Here is a 23,859-nt window from a genome sequence, read left to right on the forward strand (position 1 = left end):
GGTGGAGAAGTATTTGGAGATGCGAAGTGAAATGGCATTGGTATTTGTTGACCATGAGAAGGCCTACAACACTGTCCCACGAGAGAAGGTAGTGGCAACACTGAGATGGATGGGAGTACCGAAAGCTGAAGTTAGGTTGGTGGAAGGAATGTACAAAAGAACAAAGGGAAGAGTTTTGGTTAAACCTAGGATGTCGGAGGAGTTCACTGTGAACATCAGTTTGAGGCAGGGAAACCCTCTCAGCCCACTCATGTTTATCATAGTGATGGAACTGGTAAGCAAGAAGGTGAACATGAGAGGTATTCTGGGAAGACATTGTATGCAGACGACCTGGCTGTTTTGGTGGAGAGTGGGTGGGAGATGCAGGAAGTACTGGGGGAGTGGAAGAAGGCATTTGAGAAACATGGGCTGAATATGAGCATGGATGAGATGGAGGTGATGTGGGTTGGGAAACAGAGAAAAAAAAAAATGAATATCAGGTTAGAGGGGAAGGAGATCACACAGGGAAATAGGTTTGAGTATCTGGGGTAACAGTGACCAGGGATGGTAAAGCAGAGACAGAGAAGCGGAGGAGGATTCAGGTAGGTGCAAATGCATGCAGGAGGGTGGAGGGAGTAATGGCAGACAGAAATATTTCTTTATAATGCCTACCGTTACTGTCTGGAAACGGTTGCACTGACAGAGACAACAACAAAGGCTACAGGTTTGTGAGATCAACTGGGTCAGTAGGATTGCAGGAGTGAAGAGGGTGGATAGGAGGATGGATGAATTGAGGGAGGAGATTGGTGTGCAGGTGAGCATGACAGGGAGATTGGTGAAATGCCGGCTCAGATGGGTTGGACACTTGGTGCGAATGGGGGAAGAGAGAATGGCAAAGAGAATGGATAGGTTGAGGGAACAGGGTCGAATAAAAAGAGGTAAACACAGTTGAGATGGGAAGATTGTGTGAGGAGGGAGATCAGTAAGGTGGAGTAGTTGGAGAGTGGAGAGAATTTGCCAAAGACCGAGGAGAGTGGAGGAGTATCATGGCCAAGGCAGGGCAGAAGCTTGGTATCATTTAACCTCACCCCTTATAAAGGGAATAGGAGAAGAGTAAGTTTTTCTTTCCTTAAAATTTACAACAGTTCATTTGGAACAAAAATTATGTAACAAGCAAAGAAAGGCAAAACACAGACAACAACAACAACAACAACAACATGCATTTTAAAGGCCATTTTCCCTACTAGAGCGGGCGTTAGCCTTGCGGTCCCCATGACAATCTTCTCTATTTTGCCCTAAATGGGCAAAAACACAGACAGTAGCGTCTTATTGCATTACTTTTGAAAAAAACTACAAATGACAAGAAGGCAAAAGCAGGTATCTATCTATAATTCCAGTAATCTCTCTGTGTGTGTGTGTGTGTATGTCTGTGTGTCTGTGTGTTTGTCTGTGACCGCTGTTTCTCGACAACCACGGGTCCGATATACTTGAAACTTGCCAGGTATATTGCTGGGGACCTGAGGATGTGCCTTTTCAAGGTTTCATATTAATCGGAGAAGTAGTTACCGAGCTATGGCGATTTAGCCGTTCGCCGTTCGCTTTGGCTTTGCGAATGGACCAAACCATTCATGTAAATAGAGGGGGGGGGGGGGGGGGTTCTGTGGTCGTTCGCTTTGGCTTTGCGAATGGACCAAACCATTTCATGTAAATAGAGGGGGGGGGGGGGGGGGTTCTGTGGTCGTTACTGCCACGCGGTTTGGAATGTTTTTCCGAACGGGCACCCACGTACGGGCACGTCCTAGTCACAATAAAGACTATAAAAAGGAGAATACAAGTCTCAGGTACAGGTACAGGAAATGTGGATCTACCCAGCAAGGTGAAAGACTGATCGAGACCTGATGAGACAAACAAGATATGTGCAATGCCATATGAACTGCTAACTGTTTAAATTTCAGTGACAACCATGTAAATCATGCTGAAAAGGACTGAATGAAAATTTATGAAAATAAAACTTGCATAGAGAAAGTAAGAGTTTAACTATCAAAAATGGCAAGTACCTGGAAATACAGTCACGTGAAAAAGTAAGTACACCCCATGTAAAGTTTTGACTTTTTCAACATATTTCAACATACAGCTATTTGATCTTCATTTCAACAATATTGATAGATAAAGGTGATACAATATAACAAATATCATGAAACATTTACATTTTGTAGTCCATTGTATAATTTAAATAAACAAATGCAAATTTCGCATGTGGAAAAAGTAAGTACACCCCTACATTTATCACTCCTTCAAATACCTAAAATTAGAATCAAGTGCACCAGCTCAGGTGCAAATGATTAGAACATCGTTAGAGAGGATGTTGGAGGAACCTGTCCTATTTAAACCTCAGACATTTCGTTTGGTTTGCTCTTTGTTGTTGAAGTGAGTGGCGTCACCATGCCTGGATCAAAAGAGCTCTCTGAGGCCTTCAGAAAAAAGGTTAAATAGATGACTCGGAGTCTGGGAAGGGATTTAAAAAGATCTCCAAACAATTTGAAATCAATCATTCGACTGTCCGGAAGATCATCTACAAGTGGAGAAGATTCCAAACAACTGCCAACTTGTTCAGGCCAGGCCGCCCCAGCAAGTTCAGCCCGAGAGCAGACCGCAATATGCTGAAAGAAGTCTCTAAGAACCCCAGAATGTCATCACGGGACCTACAGGTAGCTCTTGCCACTGTTGATGTCAAAGTGCACGAGTCTACCATTAGAAAGAGGCTGCACAAATTTGATCTACATGGGAGGTGTGCCAGGAGGAAACCTTTGCTGTCCAGAAAGAACATCAGGGCATGACTAAAGTTTGCCAATGAACACCTAGGCAAAGACCAGCACTTCTGGAACAATGTGCTCTGGACAGATGAGTCAAGGGTAGAGCTATTTGGCCACAGTACCAGAAGACATGTTTGGCGAAAACCAAAGACAGCATTTGACCACAAGAACCTGATACCAACTGTAAAGCATGGTGGTGGAAATATTATGGTTTGGGGCAGCTTTGCTGCATCAGGGCAAAGCACCCTCTGGTACAATGAATTCTTCATTGTACCAGAGGGTGCTTGAGGATAATGTGAGGCCATCTTTCGGAAAGTTGAAGCTCAACCGAAGGTAGACCTTGCAACATGACAATGACCCTAAACATACCAGTAAATCCACCAAGGAATGGCTGAAAAGAAAGAAATGGAGGGTTCTGGAATGGCCAAGTCAAAGCCCGGATCTAAATCCCATCGAGATGTTGTGGCGGGATTTGAAACGAGCTGTGCATGCAAGAAACCCCTCAAACATCGCACAGCTGTAAGAATTCTGCATGGAGGAGTGGGCAAAAATTTCTCCCAGTCAGTCAGAGACTGGTAGACAGTTATAAGAAACGCCTACTTGAGGTTGTTTCTGCCAAAGGGGGCAACACCACCTATTAGAGCCAAGGGTGTACTTACTTTTTCCACATGCGAAATTTGCATTTATGTTTATTTAAATTATACAATGGACTACAAAATGTAAATGTTTCATGATATTTGTTATATTATATCACCTTTATCTGTCAATATTGTTGAAATGAAGATCAAATAGCTGTATGTTGAAATATGTTGAAAAAGTCAAAACTTTATATGGGGTGTACTTACTTTTTCACGTGACTGTATCTATCTCTAACAAGTCGCATTTTTCTGGGCACGTCACATCGGCAAATTTGGACACTTCCACTATTTAACAATAAAAACCTTTTGTTGTTGGATATTTCTCCCCATTTTAAACTACAAAAGTAAGTTTAGTATTGCTGACCAGAGGTGAGAATGGAAGTAAGAACTCTTTCCATGTGCTTGTAAAACGTTGGCCTCTCCTGTTTTCTGGCAAGGGTACATAATGTTGATTCCTGCATACCTTAATTTTCTCGGCCTATAGGTCAGTTGAAAAAGAATCAACAGCATGCAGACTTCCCTTGCTTATGCAAGGCAGGAAATTAAAATGGCATTGCAATTCACAAGGAGAATGTCAAAAACAGTGGAAGATAGGCAGAATTACTTCCATGCTGAATATTTATGGGGCTAAAGACCAATCATCAATTTGCCCATAACTGGCAGACACTCAAGTGAAGCCACTTCAAAATAGAAAAACAACGAGATGTCATGCAGAGCACGATATTTGCAAAATCCACCCCTCCCCCCAAAAAAGGTTACCATGGATACATCAAATTGTCTATTTCATGAGATTAAAATTGCCGATCTTAATCAAAGCTCGGGTCAATCGGATTAAAATTGATATTAGAAGTTTGACCTTGGGTTGACCTTTGACCTTTTGACTTCAAAAATAGTTGGTTCCCCAATTCAGTGAGGCACTATGCAATTGCTCTTTAATCTGCAAGTCAATCAGATGAAAAGCGACAATTTTTCAGATAAAAATTGATAGTTTTAGAAGTTTGACCTTGAGTTGATCTTTGACCTTTGGTCCTCAAAAATAGTTGGTTTCCCAATTTTGTGATGCAATATACAAATGCTGTTCAATTTTCAAGTCAATCAGATGAAACATGGCAATTTTAGAAATTAGACCTGAAGATGACCTTTGCAAAGATGACCTTTCAACTCAAAATCAATAGACTTCTTCCTTGTGACCAACTCTACCATCCGGTGAAGGTTTCGCGAAGATCAGTTGAAAATTGTGAGTGGAGGCGATTGACAGATAGATAAACAAACAGACAGACACAAACAGACGGAATAACGCACAAGACCAACCAATATACTTGAAAAATCTTGGATTTTGCAAGTAATAAATAAATGTATTACCGTAAAAAAAAAAAAATTATGTTTATATTTATGAAGGGACATTTGCCGAGACAGCTGGAGATTAATGTTCTTTGTAGACACTTACGTCACCACTGGATCTTTGCAAGGCTGCAGGCTGAGGCTGCAACAATCAAAGTCTTTGAGGGAATCTTTGCCCAGACGTGCTCTCTGCGTCCCGTACCCAGATGTAGCTGCACACAAAGATGTCGTCCATGTAAATGGGAGGCAAAATCTCACCATATGCTGCAGTAATCAGCGATGTGTGAAAATAAAGAATCGGCAAGGTGCATAAAACACTTGCACATCAATGCACAATCATTACTTGTATCCTTCTTTTTCTCATAGTAGGTATACACGGCCCCCGCAGTGCAGTTCCTTCCATGCCGCGTCATCTTTCACTAAAGGTGGATGGAAGGCATTAAAAAAAGGTTTTATGTACAGCCTCACAGAACTTGCTTAACTGCAACTGAAATTTTCAACTACTCTTGAACAACCTTGGCAACATTATCTTAAGATGATGAATTTTATCATTTTAGATAAGAACAAGGTAACCACAGTAGAGTTCCGGTACGACTAATATGTGGAACAATTTCAGTACAACGAACAGCAATTTTAATGAACATTCGCAAGATAATAACGAACGAATATCGCAGTACAAAGAACAAAATAATGAAAATAAGAAGTCTGTGAAACCAGCAAGGAAAAAATAATTAATTAATCCTGCAGAATGGGGGCACTGATAGTTTATATAGGCCTCCACTCCAGATATGCCTCGTTAATCATTGTCCAGAGCCCAGAAATGCAAGCATATTTTGTAATGTAATGTAAGCAGCAAAGTATATTTTTAGATCATATTTCTATAATGAACTTAATAATTTTGATAAATGATGAATGCGTGCTGTGATGAGGGATATTTTGGCCAACTTCGGTAGTGGCGAGGATTGTTCAAATAGGGAAAGTGGCAAACACTGAGAGCAGCATCATTCAAAAAGATGCATAATTACATTTAGTAAAGGTGTTTTGACACTAAGGTGACAACTCGCATAATCATCGACATTGATGCTGCACAAGATGTGGTAATTGCAATCTCATATTGTGTCTGCCGGGTAGAGGAGGCATGAACACCTGAATCCACTTGATAGCCTCAACAGAAATGATTTGATAACAATAGTGTTTCACAAAGTTGAACTAAAGTTTCAGAAATCAATTGCAAATAATTGATTAATTACAGGGTTAGGGTTAACCCTAGCCCTGACCCCAACTCTAACTCTGTAAAAAAAAGAAGAAGAATTTCAAGCCACGATTTTAAAATTTACAATACATATGTACTAAGTAGGATTTTTCATTTGTGGGGCACTTGTACCCAGAAGCACATGACTTTTTAGAGCACACGATTATTACTACACAAAATCTGGTTCAGGGAAGAAACCGTCATTACACCCACCGTCATTTTCAATTTTCAGCATACAAGTTTCTCCCCCCCCCCCCCCCCCCCCCCTCTCTCGGAAATCTGGCCCTCGTCTTGTACTCAGACTCTACTTAAATGCATAGTTAAAGACATTGAATCGCAAAAATAAAAATTTCATTGCAAAGTATGATATCTGAAATAAAATGCATAATTGTTAATAGAGAAAACACTACAGAAATGATTACCCAGAACGTTTACTGATTGGATGAGCAATTGAATGTCAATCCACTCCATAATGCATGCAAAATTATCCAATCAATAACGAGCTCTCCCTCACCAATTACATTTGATTCATCCCTTTCAATCCTAACCACATATATCCTCCTTACGTGGTCATCTCAAAATGCCTCCTGTAAAGTCACGCAAGTCGTACATGGTAGCTTTTAAATTTTGGAAGTTATTATGTTCACCAAGGAATTGGTGGGAATATGGCTCCGCACAGGAAAAACGGGGTCAGTGAGAAATTTTTGGGATTGCCAAAATGTAATATGCTATGAGCCAGTAGTGATAAGGATTATGTCACTCGTTTTCAATACTGTACCTCTATTTGATAACAAACATGTTGAAAAACTATTTACATTCCCAATTTATCTGAAAGGTCGGCCCACAAGGTAATTCAAATAATATGCACAAAACATCTCATTTATATTTATGACCATGGAAGTACCATAAGCAGTGATGTGTTGTGACAGTGTCAGAGAGGAATTAACACGTCGATTGTTCTGCCTGACAGTTTTACTAACTAATGTAGTTGACCTAGCTTCATCATACACCCAAATCGACTCATCCATGAATAAAGGAAAGAAAAATGAGAAAATTTGTCAATTCGACTTGTACGCCACATCGACTCATACGCTGAAAAATATGGTATGTCAAATATGGTATGTGGTTTGGGGCGCAGCAGTATAATGATTGGGCTGCTGGTTGAGAACCACTGGGTTAGAGCATCCACTCTGAATCTGGGAGGTTGACAGTTAGCACCAGACCCAGGCTGAATCATACTAAAGACTTTTAAAATGGTACATGCTGCTTCCTCGCTTAACGCCCAGCATTTTAAAAGGGTAGATCCCAGACAAACATCCATAAGTTGGCAATACTGGTACAGGCTTTGATGAGCCGATTGGCCTCCTACGTTGAATCTTATTGTAAAGGAACTCATTTAAGAACTAGTCGATGCAAGTCCATTCATATGGAAGATGTAGTCATACACATAGTGTCTCATAATAAGTACATTATTACAAAATGTATGGTAAATGTAGTAAAATGTGTGTGTATGTGTAGTAAAATAACACAATGCAGCATGTATGTGATATATACTACAAGAGAGATGTTTGTCTGTTCCTCATCATTTTCCTACAGTCCGTTTGCTCCGCAGCGGCTTTGAAATGACAGTGCACCTTCCTCAAGTTCTGTGCTGCCTTCCAAATGCCCAACATCCCACCAACGGTGTCGCTGGCCGTTTTGATTGATAGCAGTGGGGCATTGAGAGCACGGTTCCCCTTCTGAGAGGTTTAATTTGCCGGAAGGGTAAAGCGGAGTTAGACGCTGGACCCTGCCTGAATTAAACATCTTAAATAGCATTCGAGGTTGCCTAGCAACATGTCGTACTGCAGAGTAATCTGCGGTTCATCAGCTTCAGGGTCATCAGCTGGAAAGTGTGTCTGAGTACTCCCCTTGCGACCTCGTGACCCCCAAACCCGTTGCAATACATTATATTTTTACATGGTCATCCTTAAATGGATAAATGATTATGCTCTGCAACAATGTGGGATTGTTTTGCAAGTTATGGCACTAGCAATAAAAAGCAATTCAGAAAGGGAAAGCAGCACATGCTTGGTGAAGTATTGATCAGCACGCAAGCATGTAATCGAAGGTGTTTCGACACTGTGCCGATACAAACTCCTAACATCGTTACCTGTAAAAACGCTGTACCAAATGTGCCAATTACATTTGCAGTTTAGGAATGCCACGCAGAGGAGGACCCTCTCCCTCTGCTATATCCTCAAGCTATAACCACCTCTCCCTATGTTATATCCACAGGGGAGCAATGAGTATCTCTCTCTATGCTATTAATGTATACCCACCTAAAAGCATCAATTGGTAATATTTTATAACATTTGTGGTTCACATCGCTGAACTGAAGTTACAGCATTATAATGGAACAATTTTGTTGTCATATTATCACAATTCGTATCATATTACCAGTTATTTATGTGAATCCTGGAATTGCCAGACATTCAGTAAAATAAGAAAACTGCCAAAACATGTAGACTTATCATACCCAATTTGAATAGAATTTTTCAGCACACAATTTTCACCACTTTAAGTTTGTTGTACATTACCAAAGTTTCGCATACAAAATACACAGTTTGCATATCTGAAGTAGCATGTCAGATGTAATATGCCAACAAACAAACAACACTTTCCTAGGACTAAAAAAGTGTCTCAGGAAGTTGGTGAGAATGGGGCAGATAAGAGCGCAAGATGACAAATTTCAACCAATGGATACTCAAACTGGAAGTTTTAGACCGTTCCATTAAATGCCAAAACCCTGCCCAAGTTGTTCATTGTGATGGAGACTGTAGCAAGTTTAGTTCATGGTGGGGCTTACCTGGCACCAATATTAATGGTGTGCCAAATTGAATTTTGTTACTTGGAAAAGGGTCATATTTTGATTAAAAAACCAGAATTATTATTGCAAAAGCATAGCAAACGACAGGTATACCTTCAGAAGCAAAATATTAAATATGATGTTCAGGTAAATATGTCATGGCGAAATCAGCTCACAAATTGTATGAGGGTAGAGTAGGAAATTGAAATAAAGGGTAAAAAGAGGAGGGAAGGTCATCAAGAATGAATATGATAGCATGGTGGAAAGTTAGCACACTTACATCAAACTATCTACGTCTGGGTTTGATTTTCATCACAACTACTGTGGCCTTCGCCCTTCGCTCAAACCTGATTGATCTCTCTATACAGGTTGCTTCTGACAAACCAGACATAATCTGCTTAACAGAAACTTTCCTCCTTCAAGATGTCTCTGATTCCTTAATATCTCTTCCTGGTTACTCCCTCCTCCGGTAAGATATACCTGAGCCTCGTCCTGGTGGTGGGGTTGCTATCTTTATCAAAAACTCTCTTCCTCACTCTCCTTGCACTGCCCTCTCTCCACCCCACCCCCAGGAGTACCTCTAGCTACAGCTTCCTCTCCGCTCCCACCATTTGTTCATATGTGTTCTGTACCGTCCTCCAAACAGTGATGACTCCATTTACATTTCACTGTCTGACAACATGGACCAACTTCTATCAACTCATCCAAACTCTCTCTTCCTCATATGTGGCGACTTCAACTGTCATCATGCCAGCTGGATGGGTGTGGGTTCCTCTCTCACCAGCCATGACACCTCCTCAGAAAAGGACTTCTGTGACTCATTGGGACTGACACAATCTGTCAATTTCCCGACCCGGATCTCAGTCAATGGAGTATCTTCTCTTCTAGACTTGGTTATGACAAACTTCCCTGCAAATGTCTGCTGCTCTTCATCTGCTCCAATCGGTTCTTCTGATCATGTGCTTGTTAAAGTGGACATCTCTCTGGCCATTCTCAGAGAGCCTCCTCAGCGCCGACGAGTCTGGCATTTCACTCAGGCTGACTGGCATGGTCTGCAAGCAGCCATCAATCATGTGGATTGGTCTCCCATCTCTACTGCCTCTAACATGAATTCTTCCTGGGAATTCTTCCAAAGCAAACTGCTCTCTCTCATGCACAGATTTATCCCATCTCGTCTTCAGTTGACTTACCCTTCCTCCCGTCCATGGTACACTGAATCTTGTGGTGAGGCAGTTGCCCTGAAACAACTTGCCTTTGCCTCTTGGAAGGCAAATCCAACTGAAGGCAATCTCAGTTCCTTCCACCAAGCTCGGAGCAAGTGTGTGTCTACCCTCAGGAGTGCCAGGAAGCACCATCTCTCCACACTCAAGAATGAACTCTCAAACCTGTCTCCTTCCTCCAAATCCTGGTGGCGTCTGGTCAAATCCGTTTCTGGTGTTTGTTCCCCCTCCATCCCCTCCCTTACCTCAAATGGCTACACAGTTGACACCGCATGTGACAAAGCCGAATGCATCAACTCTGTGTTTGCCTCAAAATCTTGTCTTCCAAACCCATCTCTCTGTTCCCACCTTACCCAGTCGAACCCAACTGCTCATGGACTATGTGTCCTTCTCTCCTGACAAGGTGGAGAAGTTTTTGTCAAACCTCGACTCTGATTCTGCAACTGGACCAGACGGCATCAGCCCACGGGTCCTAAAATCCTGCTCTGCCGCTCTATCTCACCCTCTCTCTGTTCTTTTCACCCTCTCTTTTGCTCAAGGTCATCTGCCAGCATCTTGGAAATCAGCAAACATTACCGCTTTACACAAAAAAGGTGCAAAAACAGATCCTTGCAACTACAGACCAATCAGCCTGCTCCCAATTATCAGCAAAGACATGGAATCCATTATTGCTTCAGATATTAAATCCTTCCTCTTCACCAATGGCTTGATCTCCGATCATCAATTTGGATTCAGACCAGGTCATTCTACTCTGGACATGTTGCTTCTGCTGTCTCAACAATGCATGGAGGTCCTCAATGCCAAACAGGAAATCAGAGCTGTCTCCCTTGACATATCACGTGCCTTCGATACGGTCTGGCACCCAGCTCTGCTCACCAAACTCCATGGAAATGGTATCCATGGAAATCTCCACGCATGGCTTGCGAACTTCCTCTCTGGTCGTAGTCAACGTGTGGCCCTGAATGGATTTCTCTCATCTCCCCTTCCTGTTCTGGCTGGAGTTCCCCAAGGTAGTGTTCTGGGCCCTGTGCTATTTCTGGTCTTCATCAATGATCTCTCCGGCTCTCTGGAAAATCCTATCTATCTCTTTGCTGATGACTCCACTCTCTGCCGCTCCATTCCTCATCCCTCAGATCGGCAGTCTGCAGCCTCCTCACTCTCTGCAGACCTGGACAAGATCACAGACTGGTCAAACAAGTGGAACATGTCTTTCAATCCTGACAAATGTCACACTCTTACTATGTCTCTCCGAAAAGAGACACACACTCTTACAATGTCTCTCTGAAAGGACCGACTGGAAAACCCTCCCATCTACTTTCTCAACAATCCTCTCCAAGAAGTTCTGTCGCTCAAGTTTTTGGGTCTCACTATCTGCCATGATCTTTCTTGGGAAAACCACATTTCCAAGCTGGCCGCCAAAACCAGTCCTTCCTTGGGCATCCTCCGCATCCTCCGTCGTGTGAAGTCCTTCCTTGGCACACCTGAGCTCCTCACCACATACAAGGCTTTCATCCGCAGCTCAATGGAATACTGTTCCCCCCTCTGGGCCGGTGCACCTGCCTCACACCTAGCTCGGCTTCACGCTGTTGAAACCAAAGCTTTCAGAATCATTGGAATCTCCTGCGATGAAGCTAACTCCGAGGGCCTTTCACTCACTCACTGCAGGCAGGTTGGTGGTCTTTCTGTCTTCTACCGATTCCTCTCCGGCCTTGCTCCCCCAGCTCTGTTTGTGCTCTGTCCCCCAAATATTCCTACAGGTCGCACAAGATCTGCCAGCAACCCTCTTATGGTTAAACTGCCAAAATCTAGGCTTTCTGCTCACCTTCACTCTTTCATTCCCCTTTTCTCCTGCCTCTGGAACTTCCCCATTCCCTTCAATCCCACTCCTCCCTCCAGGTCTTTAAAACAGCTGTTCACCACCATCTCTTATCTTCCCCCATCCAAAACCTTGATCTTTTCTACCCCCGCTAATTCACCCCAGATACACTTTTTTTTGAAATTCCAACTTCTTTCCTGGAAGTCCTTGCAGTATCCATATGTTTTATACCTCTCCCACCTCCCCCCAAGCCCGCTCCCTCCCACAGTTCTCTCGAAGTCCCTGCTCTCAAATGTTGTGTTTGTGTCCTTCCTCCCTCTCTCCCCATCTTGTCTACCGCTCCAAATGGTGCTTTGGAGGCAGGGCATTGCATCACAAAGTATACCTGATGGACCTTAAGTTGGGGACCCGCCTGGTAACAATAGTTCATGGAGGTTAACTTCACGGTGTCTTTCATGCAAGTAGGCAAATTATTGCTGGCACCCTACCTAAGTTCCAAATTCCTGCCACATTCAGTCAAGTCTCAGGCCTGGCCATGTGCTTTGTGCAATACTTGGACAAAACCTTCCTTGACAGACTGCACAAGAAAGTGGGAATAATTGGGGCTGTTAAAGTCGCCATCTCTTTCGGTGTGTGTGTGTGTGTGTGTGTGTGTGTCGCTCTGTGTCTGTGTGTGTCTCTGTCTGTGTGTGTGTGTGTGCGTGTGTGTGTGTGTGGTGTGTGTGTGTGTGTGTGGTGAGTGTTTGTGTGTGTGTATGTGTGGTGTGTGGTGTGTGTGTGTGTGTGTGTGTGTGTGTCGCTCTGTGTGTCTCTGTCTCTGTGTGTGTGTGTTTGTGTGTGTGTGTGTCTCTCTGTGTGTGTCTCTGTCTCTCTGTCTCTCTGTGTGTCTCTGTCTCTCTGTGTGTCTCTGTCTCTGTCTGTGTGTCTCTGTCTCTCTGTGTGTCTCTGTCTCTCTGTGTGTCTCTGTCTCTCTGTGTGTCTCTGTCTCTCTGTGTGTCTCTGTCTCTCTGTGTGTCTCTGTCTCTCTGTGTGTCTCTGTCTCTCTGTGTGTCTCTGTCTCTCTGTGTGTCTCTGTCTCTCTGTGTGTCTCTGTCTCTCTGTGTGTCTCTGTCTCTCTGTGTGTCTCTGTCTCTCTGTGTGTCTCTGTCTCTCTGTGTGTCTCTGTCTCTCTGTGTGTCTCTGTCTCTGTGTGTGTATGTGTGTCTCTCTCTCTGTGTGTGTGTCTGTGTGTGTGTGTATGTGTGTCTCTGTCTCTCTGTGTGTGTCTGTGTGTGTGTGTGTGTGTGTGTGTCTGTCTGTGTGTGTCTGTCTCTGTGTGTCTCTGTCTCTGTGTGTCTCTGTCTCTGTGTGTCTCTGTCTCTGTGTGTCTCTGTCTCTGTGTGTCTCTGTCTCTGTGTGTCTCTGTCTCTGTGTGTCTCTGTCTCTGTGTGTGTCTGTCTCTGTGTGTGTCTGTCTCTGTGTGTCTCTGTCTCTGTGTGTCTCTGTCTCTGTGTGTCTCTGTCTCTGTGTGTCTCTGTCTCTGTGTGTGTCTGTCTCTGTGTGTCTCTGTCTCTGTGTGTCTCTGTCTGTGTGTGTCTCTGTCTGTGTGTCTCTGTCTCTCTCGCCCTCTCTGATGTACCGTACTCTTCGCAGAGCGTTGGTGTGTGTGACACCAAAGCAGCTTCCTGAGCAAGGTTTATGCTGGGTGATTTGCCATTGCCTTCCCAACAGTAGTTTGGGCAGGAATTTGGGATTTGGAAATGGTGCTGGCGATAGCTTGTCTGTGCTTCATCCATCCAAGGAACGGCACACACATTGATGAATCACATGGCCTGTGAAACACCGGGATGACAGTTTATACATGGGTCAGGATTTGAACCCAGGCTGGACAGCATAGAGATGAGTATGCGTACCTGTAGGTCATCCTGCCAGCCCAAAGTAGTAGTAGCATCATTAAGAACAGGATTAAAACGAAAAAGTAGTTTTAAAAAAATTAAAACATGAGATTCAGAATAAGAAGAAAACTAGTCAAGGTCTTTAAGTAGTATAAGAAATGTAAAAAAAAAAAAGAAAAAAAAAAAAGTAAACTATCAAAAAGGAGCAGATAAAAGGTTAGAAATGGATCACCCCCACCCATAAAAAGATGAAGAAAAGTAAAAAAAAACAACCTAAAAACAGAGAATAACTATGAGGAAGAGAATGGTTAAAATTAGGGTACAGTACAAAAAAATAAGGAAATTGCAAAATGAGAATGCAAATTTTATAAAAGGATAGTTAATATAAAAAAGCAGAGAGGCGGGGATGACTACGGGAGCAAATTAGCCGTGTACGGAGCCCAAATTTGATGAAGTGATGAGGGGGCAGCGGGCAACTTAGGGCTGGGAGACCAGTGATCCCATGACCATAAGGCTCATCAATTTTACCGGCCTGTCATCCTGCAAGTGCCACAACAAAGAGCAACAGCCACAACCAGTTCACTATCCACCCCCCACACGGGCCCAACCCAATTTCGTCGGAGTTGTGTCCTCCCTCATGACTGATAAATCAATAAACATGTATGAAAATGACACGCGGATACACAATTACATTTGCAGTGATGCATTTCAATGGGTGAAGAGATCTATCACTTTCCCTATAAAAGACTGTGCAAGAGCAATAAAATATGAGGAGATGCTTTTTATTTGTGCAAAATAAATGGCTCGCTCAGTACTGCCGAAAAGTGTTTCCATGGCTAAAATTATTCCTTTGAGGCTGGGTCCTCCCGTCACCAAGGTGAAGGACCAAAAGTGAGAATCCACACGTCGTACTTTTAGAACTACGAGATAGAAACAACCAGCACCAAAATAAATGCCATCACTTGACGGTATCACCCATTGACTTAACTTTTCTTGATACGTCACACGACACCAAAGTTACTCCAAAACATTTATTTGCTGAAAAGCCTGAATTTAACTACTTGTAATGAAGCTTTGGGTAATCACATAATTCATAATGAAAAGAAAAAGACATGAATGAACGGGATTCTAAATAATTAAATTGATATATGTGGGAAAATTAAACACCCAGACCCAAAACACCCCGAAGACCCAAAACATCCCGAAGACCCAAAACAGCCCGAAGACCCAAAACAGCCCGAAGACCCAAAACAGCCCGAAGACCCAAAAACAGCCCGAAGACCCAAAACAGCCCGAAGACCCAAAACAGCCCGAAGACCCAAAACAGCCCAAAGACCCAAAACAGCCCGAAGACCCAAAACAGCCTGAAGACCCAAAACAGCCCGAAGACCCAAAAACAGCCCGAAGACCCAAAAACAGCCCGAAGACCCAAAACAGCCCGAAGACCCAAAACAGCCCGAAGACCCAAAACAGCCCGAAGACCCAAAACAGCCCAAAAACACATAAGACCCAAAACAACCTGAAGACCCAAAACACTCAGAAGACCACAAAGACCTTTAAAGACCCAAAAGACCCTGAAGACCCCAAAGAACCAAAAGACCCCAAAATACCCTTGAAGGCCCTGAGATGCAAAAAGACCCTGAAGACCCAAATGGCCCCAAAGACCCAAAATACCCTGAAAACCCAAAAGACCCCGAAAAACAAAAACACCCTAAAGACCCCCAAAAAAGAACCAAAGACCCTTAAAGACCCAGATGAACCAAAAGACCCTTAAAACCCTGAAGACCCCAAATACCCTGAAGACCCAAAATACCGCAAAAAAAAACAAAATACCACGAAGACCCAAAACACCCAGAAGACCCAAAATACCCCAAAGACCATGAAGACCATAAAGACCCAAAAGACCCAAAACACCCTGAAGACCCCAAAGACCGTTTAGACCCAAAATACCCTTAAATACCCCAAAGACTCTTAAAGACCCAGAGGAAACAAAAGACCCTTAAGACCCAAAAGCCCCTGAAGACACTGAAGACCCAGAAGACTCTGAAGACCCAAAACACCCCAAAGACCCAAAATACCCTTAAAGGCCCAGAGGATCCAAAAGACTCTGAAGACCCAAATGGCCCTGAAGACCCAAAACACCATGAAGACCCAAAAGACCCAAAAAACACCGAAATGGTCAAAGATGCCTATCCCTCTGAAACGACGTGTGGTGAGGCATGCGGAGCGTGCCGAGTCACGCTAGTAGGTACAAAAGTTTTCTGTGTACGAAAAAGACAAACTAGCACTAAACATACACCTTTTCAAGGAAACTATATTCAAAACAAATTGTAGAAGTTACAGAAACAAAGCAGAAACAAGGCAGAGAAAGAAAGAAAAAAAAAAGTAACAATACACACTTTGACTATAGCAAATGTAGTATGTACACATCTTTTATCGAAGTAGTACCTTGTTGATACAAGCAGTGTTTTGTGGCTTCCAGAAAGTGAGAATCATACAAGTGTGTGTTTCAATATTGTGTTGTTTCTTGAGATAATTTTCATTAAGAAGTTATATAAATAGGTTTGAACAAGATTTACATCAAGTTTATAGTTAGTTGTATCCTATGTTAAGTGGGACCACGTGACTGTTGACAACCAACTCAAATGATTGTAGCACAAATCGAGTGTTAGAGAGGAGGGGCGGGAGAGGAGGGGGGGGGGGAGGGATGAAAAAATAATAAATCACAGTACTAAGATAGACAGCCATCTCTGGCTGATAGAGCATAGGGAGAGGACATGGCTTGCTAAAGTCAGGAATTTGACTGTACAGTTAAGTCATAAGGATAAGGTTAAGGTTAAGGTTAAGGTGTTAAGGTTGCATAAGGATAAGGTTGTATAATCCATGAGGAAATAAGCTGTGTATAATCCGTAGATAGGACACATTAGGCTGGGGTAGCACACCAAGAGAGTACAGAAGATTCAATTCACATTTCGTACCACTAACTAGTCGGCAGTACATGGTAATTTGTGAGTCATTACCCTCACCAGAGGGTAATGTATTTGGTTATGTTTGTTCGTTTGTCCATCTATCTGGCCACACATAATGTGCTAACATAGGCCACAAACGCCACCGGGTGGTAGCCAGTATTGCACGTTATCTTCTTTTTTCAACCGAGTACCTCCATAAATATTGCATACTATTAAGAATGAGAGTACGTCTATAAAAGATGTACTTTAAGAAGGTGAGTATGTCTATAAAAGATGTACTATTAAGAAGGTGAGTACGTCTATAAAAGATGTAGGGGAAAGTGGTACAAAATGGACCCCTTGGGTCATATGGACCCCTTGGTATATTACACCAGCAGCTGCTGCCATCTTGTGGCTGTTCATGTTAAAACATTCCTTTGTGGATTAGCAGAAAGTAACAACATGGTGGCCATCCCTATCCAGTCTTGAACTCGAGCTGAACCATCCAACATTTTGACACCTACTAGGATCTATCGGTAGGTATGTGAGAAAATTGTGTTTGTGGTGACAGAGTGACTCATATTTCCTAGTGTTACTGCATGCTTTTAGAGTATAAGTCAGTCACTAAAATTGACCTTTGAAACATTCTGCCCAGTACATGTGGTTTCCAATGATGTCAGGTTTTCATGGAGGTCGTTCATGGGGCAAAACGGTCCATTTCCCTGGGGTAAAATGGCCCGTGGGGTACCATTTTACCCTTTAGTGGGCCATTTTACCCCATACATGTTTCTTATTTTTGTTACAAATATGTAGGCCTATGTATACATGTAGGCCTACCCTATATGTATGTATGTATGTATGTCTGTATGTATGCATGCTTGCATGCTGGCTGGCTGGCTGGCTGCATGCATGCATGTAACTTATACATATCTACTTATACCATGTCATTTTATGCACTGAAATATAAGTTCATCTATTGGGCAGGGTGCTTCATGATTGTTGTCTGCTTTAGTTAGTGCTGTTCTCACCAAGTCGGGTAATGAGGGTTAGGAATAAGGGATTATGGGTCATCAAAATGGTCACTGTTTGAATTTTGATTTTCTGTGGAAGTAAGATAGAAACATTGGACCTTACTCTCACACTCGCTGCGAGAGGCCCTGGAAATGCTGTGAGACCTGTTGATGGTCCTGCACCTAATGGTAATGCTGCAAGAGGCCCCGAAAATGCTGTGAGACCCATTGGTAACACTCAAAGACATGCTGCTGTTCCAAGACCTGCTGTTGCAAGCACCAGTAGGGAGTTCATTTCACCCTTTCAAATCAGTCCCCCACCTAAGGCTACTCCTGCTAAGGGTAGGCCTACAACACGTCAATCAAAAAGGTCAATGTCAGAGCATTTAACATCAAGCCCATACAAGAAACGACTTGCTGATGCAGCTGAAGAAAAGAAAAGACAGGAAGCACAGAAGGCAGAGAAGGCAAAGCAGAGAGCTGAAAAAAAACCTCAGAAGCAAAAGAAAGTTGCAGAAAAGCCAAAAAAGAAGATAGTGAAGGGTAAACGGGCTATATTTACGGCACCAGAAGAATCTAGCGAGTCTGAGGATGATGATGGAACAATGTGCTTATTCTGCCGGGAAAGTTATAGTGTGATAGGAGAAGGATGGATAAAGTGCACAGTCTGTCGTCTTTGGGCCCATGATGGTTGTGCAGGTGTGGATGAAGAAGATGTGAATTTCATCTGTGACTTTTGTGCCTAATTATGTGCATAATCTCACCTTGTAGTCTGTAATTTTTCACAATAAATATTATTTCAGGTTCAAAGTGTTTTGATTGGTGACTCTGAGGGTAATTATTATGTTTTTCAATGGGGTGACCATATTACCCCACGGGGTGACCATATTACCCCACGGGGTGACCATATTGCCCCATATGTGGGGGCCATTTTGCCCAACGTGGTGTACAAAATGGCCCACTTAGCACATTTTTGGTCTTTGGTTCTCACCAGTGAATGGTTGATTTGATTCTAATACCAAGTAATTTGTGTATTTATAATGGAATAATGATTGTAAAGACACTGTCTGATTTCAGATATACTGCATCATTTTGGATAAAATTTCAAAGAAAGCTTAAGTGTGCCATTTTGCCCCACCTTCCCCTACTATTAAGAAGGTGAGTACGTCTATAAAAGATGTACTATTAAGAAGGTGAGTACGTCTAAAAATTATGTACTATTAAGAACGTGAGTACGTCTATAAAATATTGTTATGTCGGTGGGGTAGAGGAATATCTAGAGTCAGGTAGATCTGAATAGGTAAAATGCTTCGTCTTTCGCGATAAGGAATCTGCCCTGTAATAATTTCTGTGTGTTTAGTCCGGTTTTTCGGTTAAGGAGTATACCTGTGAACATACCAGGATGTTCGTGTGCTACGTAGTTGTAGGGATTAAAGATAACAGCCCTTGTGTGTCACACCTGGTAATCAAACCTTTGTCCCTTATGGCAATGCATACCCATATAAACACTTAGATAGGCCCTGTAGTGCACACAGTAATTAAATCCCCTTCCCTTACAACGACTTTGGCAGAAGACAGGCAGGAAGCCAGATCGGGGCACCGCCGGGTGGCCGCCGTCAGCTACACCACCAGCTAGGCCGAGCAATATCGCGTGACACGAGCTATGACCACGCCACAGGGAATGTGTGATTGGAGGGAAGGCGCTGGAAGGTTCGGTGGAAGGCACTGGTTGGTGGCGTGCCAAGGCTGACGTCACTGCGCAGGTTATAAAAGGGTGCTGCAGGACATTTTCAGCAGCTCTAGCTCTTGCACATCCCTCTTTGGCTCTTGCGCTGCACCCTCCCTGGTCTCTTGGCGCTGCACGATATCTCTCTGTGCTTGAAGCTCTTGTGCTTATTTTTGGTCTCTGCGCTGGTGGTCGTTGGTTCGCCATCTGCGTGGTGTTTGGAGCGGTGCTCGGTCCTTTGCGGTGCTTGTGCGGGAGCGAGGCTCGGTGCTGTGAACAGGCGGGACCTCGTGTGCAAACGGAGAGGGCGTTGGCTCGGGCCTAGCGAAGCGTGCGAGGCGGACGGAGGGTTCCTCCACGCCGGAGTTTGGAGCCGTGTGGGGACAAGACGACAGACAGTTAAGACGCACCACATTCACCGGCACAACGACGATTTATTTTATCATTTCATTTTCCCTTGTTCGTATTTGAAGTGAGGTGTGTGGGATCCCAATTTAGGAATTAGATTTATTGTCGCGTTTCCCTGTCCCGATCCTTATTGCAAATAAACCCTTGTATTATTTTCCATTCCCTGCAAATCTTGTGTCCGTTCGAGTTTGTTCCCCTTCCATAGTTATGCGTTTTTACCGCTTCTTCCTCTTCCCTTCTTCTTCCCGCGCTACATAAGTAAAATCCGTGTTTGGTCGTCGCCTCAAGTAAATCCGTTTGGTCCATCCGTGGTCCCAGGTATTAACCGGAGAGATTCGCACGACAATATGTACTATTAAGAAGGTGAGTACGTCTATAAAAGATGTACTTTACGAATGTGAGTACGTCTTTAAAAGACGTACTAAAAATAATGTGAGTACGTCTATAATATATACTATTAAGAATGTGAGTACTTCTACAAAGGATATATTGTTACCTCCGCCACCAAAAGTAGATGGATGGTGGTTATGTTTTCACCCCTGTCTGTTTGTCTGTCCGTTTGTTACTTGCAAAATCGAAGATTTTTCAAGTATATTGGTCGGTTGTGTTTGTGGTTCTGTCCGTTTGTTACTTGCAAAATCGAAGATTTTTCAAGTATATTGGCCGGTTGTGTTTGTGGTTCTGTCTGTCTGTCTTTGTCTGTCTGTTTGTCACCGGCCTACAGGTCACAATTCTAAACCAATCGTCACAAAACTTCACCAAGTTGTATAGGTCGTCCCAATTAAGAAGCATATTGATTTTGAGGTCAAAGGTCACCTGGAGGTCAAATTTCTAAAATCGCCATTTTAAATCCGATTGACTTGAAAATTGAATAGCATTTGTATATTGAGTCAATAAATTGGGAAATGAACGATTTTTGAGGTCAAAAGTTCAAAGGTCAACTCAAGGTCAAATTTTCAAAATCATCAATTTTCATCTGAAAGGCCATCAATTTTCAACTGACTTGAAAATTGAACAGCATTTGCATATCAAGTCACTAAATTGGGAAACGTACTATTTTTGAAGTCAAAAGGTCAAAGGTCAACTCAAGGTCAAACTTCCAAAATCATCAATGTTCATCCGATTGACTTGAAAATAGAACAGCATTTGCGTATTGCCTCACTGAATTGGGAAACCAACTATTTGGTCAAAAGGTCAAAGGTCAACTCAAGGTTTTCATCCTGTTGACCCGAGCTTTGATCAAGATCATAAATTTTAATCTTTATGAAATGGACAATTTGCTGTATCAATGGAAAACTTTGGGGGGGGGGGGGGGGGGATTTTGCAAGTATCGTGCTCCACATGACGTCTTCTTGTTTGTTTGTTTGTTTGTTTGTAACAATATATCTCAAAAAGTTGTGGACGGATTCGGACGAAATTTGGCAGAGATGTAGCGTATGTCACAAGGACGAAATGATTCGATTTTGGTGAAGATTCGGATTCGGCTACAATAATTTTTTAAGTGGTTCTTCACCATTGGGAGATAGGGCCAAAAACGATACATAGCAGGATATCTCAAAAAGTTGTGGACTGATTTGGATGAAACTTGGTGGACTTGGTGGACCGGTTGGGTGTCTGACAAGGACAAATAGATTCAATTTTGGTGAAGATCTGGATCCGGATCCAGCTAGTAGAATTTTTAAAGTGATTCTTCACCATTGAGTGATATGGCCAACCTGGCGGAGATATGCTCTCTACTGAGTGCCGTTCTAGTCACCTCTGCTACTGAAGGTGGATGGATGTTATATTTTCACCGTTGGCTGTCTATCTGTCTGTCTGTCTGTCTGTCTGTCTGTGAACAAAATATCTCAAAATGTTGTGGATAGATTTGGCCAAAATTTCGTGGAGAGGTTGGGTATGTGACAAGGACGAAATGATTAGATTTTGGTGAAGATCCGGATTCGGATCTGGATCTGGATCGGATAATTTTTTCAATGATTCTTCACCATTCATTCTATTTTTAAAACATTTTATTTGTCAAGTTAAAAGACATTGAACAGAAATGTCAACAGAATTGAACAAATTATTGTAATGCTTTTGGTTAGATAATATCGAATGTTTTTCCCATCAAGGGCCAGAACATGTATACGGATCAAAATCGCTTGTTTTAAATTTTTTGCAGGGTGAATATATGGAGACGCAAAGGTGGTAATCTTTTTTCTCCAAAATATTATTTCACCCTTGAGAGTTATGTCGTCAGATGAGCAGTAACATTACCTTTAAATCTATGTATAGGTTGTGTTTGTACTATTTTCGGTTTTAGAATAATTGGTGATTAGCACATCTGAGAGGTGTGCTAATCACTTTAGAGGTGTGCTAAATGTGACTCCTTTTCCGATCTTAGCTACTGTAGTAACATCCTAATTAACAGTTATTCTTCACATCTGATGCCATATTTGATGATTGGAGCTCACTATCTCACCAATTGTATCAGTATCCGGGTTGAAATCCGAAAAGAAAGGGTTTTATAAGACATTGTATATATGGATCTACCTTCAGAGATGGTGACAGGCGGTGGCTCATGTGTTTACAAATTATGAATTGTGAGAAAATGACGGTTTGAAATCACCTAGTAAGGTGCACCATGGTAAAAAGAAATGTGATCCTATAAGGTTTCATTGCGATTAATCCTAGGAACTCAGAGTAGGGAAAAATCACATCGCTTCAAGCTCATAATTTTAAAACTATAGAACCTACAACATCCAAGTATATAGCGATTTGTAGGTATGAAGATCAGGTGTTCGATGATACGAGTGGGGAAATTGAAAAAAATTCAGCGCTTTATCATACAGCCTGTTCCAAGTTGTGGCCTGTTCCAAGTCAAGGCATTGTTGAGCAGGCCGAAACAAAATGGCAGCTCAAGACCGCTCTGAGGTGACAGCGGGTTGACCAAGATGGCGTGCCACCATCTTGGTAAGGCTTTTTTTGTTTTATGATGAGCACCCCTTAAGCGACAAATTATCTGCAAAAGGGGTGTTCAGTGTCATATTTGTACCCCGAGTTAAGTATAAAAGCGTTTATAGCTGGAGTACCCGGCGTTGCTCAAGCGAAAAAGAAACTAACATATTTGAAATGAGGGCAAATACAAGGGAAAAGCAATTACGTACATCCAAATCAGAATCCATCACAAATGTCAAATCTTCATTTTACCTTTTTATTGAATATCTGCTGGTGAATGTACCGTTCATCACGTTTTTGAGTTAAGTATGATGACGTTCAGGAAAAAGAAGAATCCTTGCCACCAATTTCGACCTCCTCCTGAATTGTTTTATTATTTGTGTTCAAATGTCTAGTGATTGTTTTGTATTTATTTATGCGAATGTGTACTTGTTTATAACTGTCATTAATCAAAAAAGTTTCGGCACTTCAGAGCGATTTTTTATAAATCCTAAAAAAAGGAACTTTTTTTGCTTAAAACACTCCCAGGCATTCACTGGTGAACCTCCGAAAGTTTGACAAAGATCCGTTCAGCCATCTCTGAGCAAAAACAGCGACACACACAGACAGACAGACACACACACAGACCAACGGCTCTCTTATATAATAGACATGGGTACATCTATGAAGGATATTGTGTCACCTTAGCCTTACAAGCACCACAAAGTGAGATATCTTTTTTTATCTGAGACTGGCTCCCCATCTCCCAGAGAATCCAGTACAAAATCCTCCTCCTGACCTACAAAGCCCTCCATAACCTGGCCCCATCCTACCTGGCTGACCTCCTCTCCAGACACACTCCCACCCGCAACCTCCGCTCTGCTGGTACCAACCTCCTGACCCCCCCCCCCCCCCATCCGGACCAAATTCAGATCCTGGGGGGACAGGGCCTTCTCCATCGCTGCTCCCACCCTCTGGAACTCGCTACCTCACACCATCAGAGACTCCTCCTCACTCACTACATTCAAAACATCACTCAAGACCCACCTGTTCAACACTGCATTCAACAT

The 23,859-nt window shown here is 42.7% G+C and overlaps 2 protein-coding genes across 9 annotated transcripts in view; both read right to left on the reverse strand.

Annotated features, from left to right (window-relative positions):
• Positions 1 to 23,859, reverse strand: part of SMPD2 (sphingomyelin phosphodiesterase 2) — a 612,478-nt gene that overhangs the window by 377,832 nt on the left and 210,787 nt on the right. The gene's annotated exons all lie outside the window — the stretch shown is intronic.
• Positions 1 to 23,859, reverse strand: part of NOSIP (nitric oxide synthase interacting protein) — a 112,027-nt gene that overhangs the window by 67,463 nt on the left and 20,705 nt on the right. For all 7 annotated transcript variants that reach the window (XM_068119467.2, XM_078778120.1, XM_068119461.2 and 4 more), the window contains 2 exons: positions 5,115 to 5,190; positions 4,878 to 4,983 (listed from right to left, as the gene is read on the reverse strand). In XM_068119467.2, coding sequence (XP_067975568.1) covers positions 4,878 to 4,983; positions 5,115 to 5,184 — 176 coding nt within the window. In that variant the 5' untranslated portion in view covers positions 5,185 to 5,190. The remainder of the gene's footprint in view (positions 1 to 4,877; positions 4,984 to 5,114; positions 5,191 to 23,859) is intronic.

This window comes from Myxine glutinosa, chromosome 1 (genome assembly GCF_964187855.1).
Source record: "Myxine glutinosa chromosome 1, kmMyxGlut1.1, whole genome shotgun sequence".
Classification (NCBI taxonomy): Eukaryota; Metazoa; Chordata; class Myxini; order Myxiniformes; family Myxinidae; genus Myxine; species Myxine glutinosa.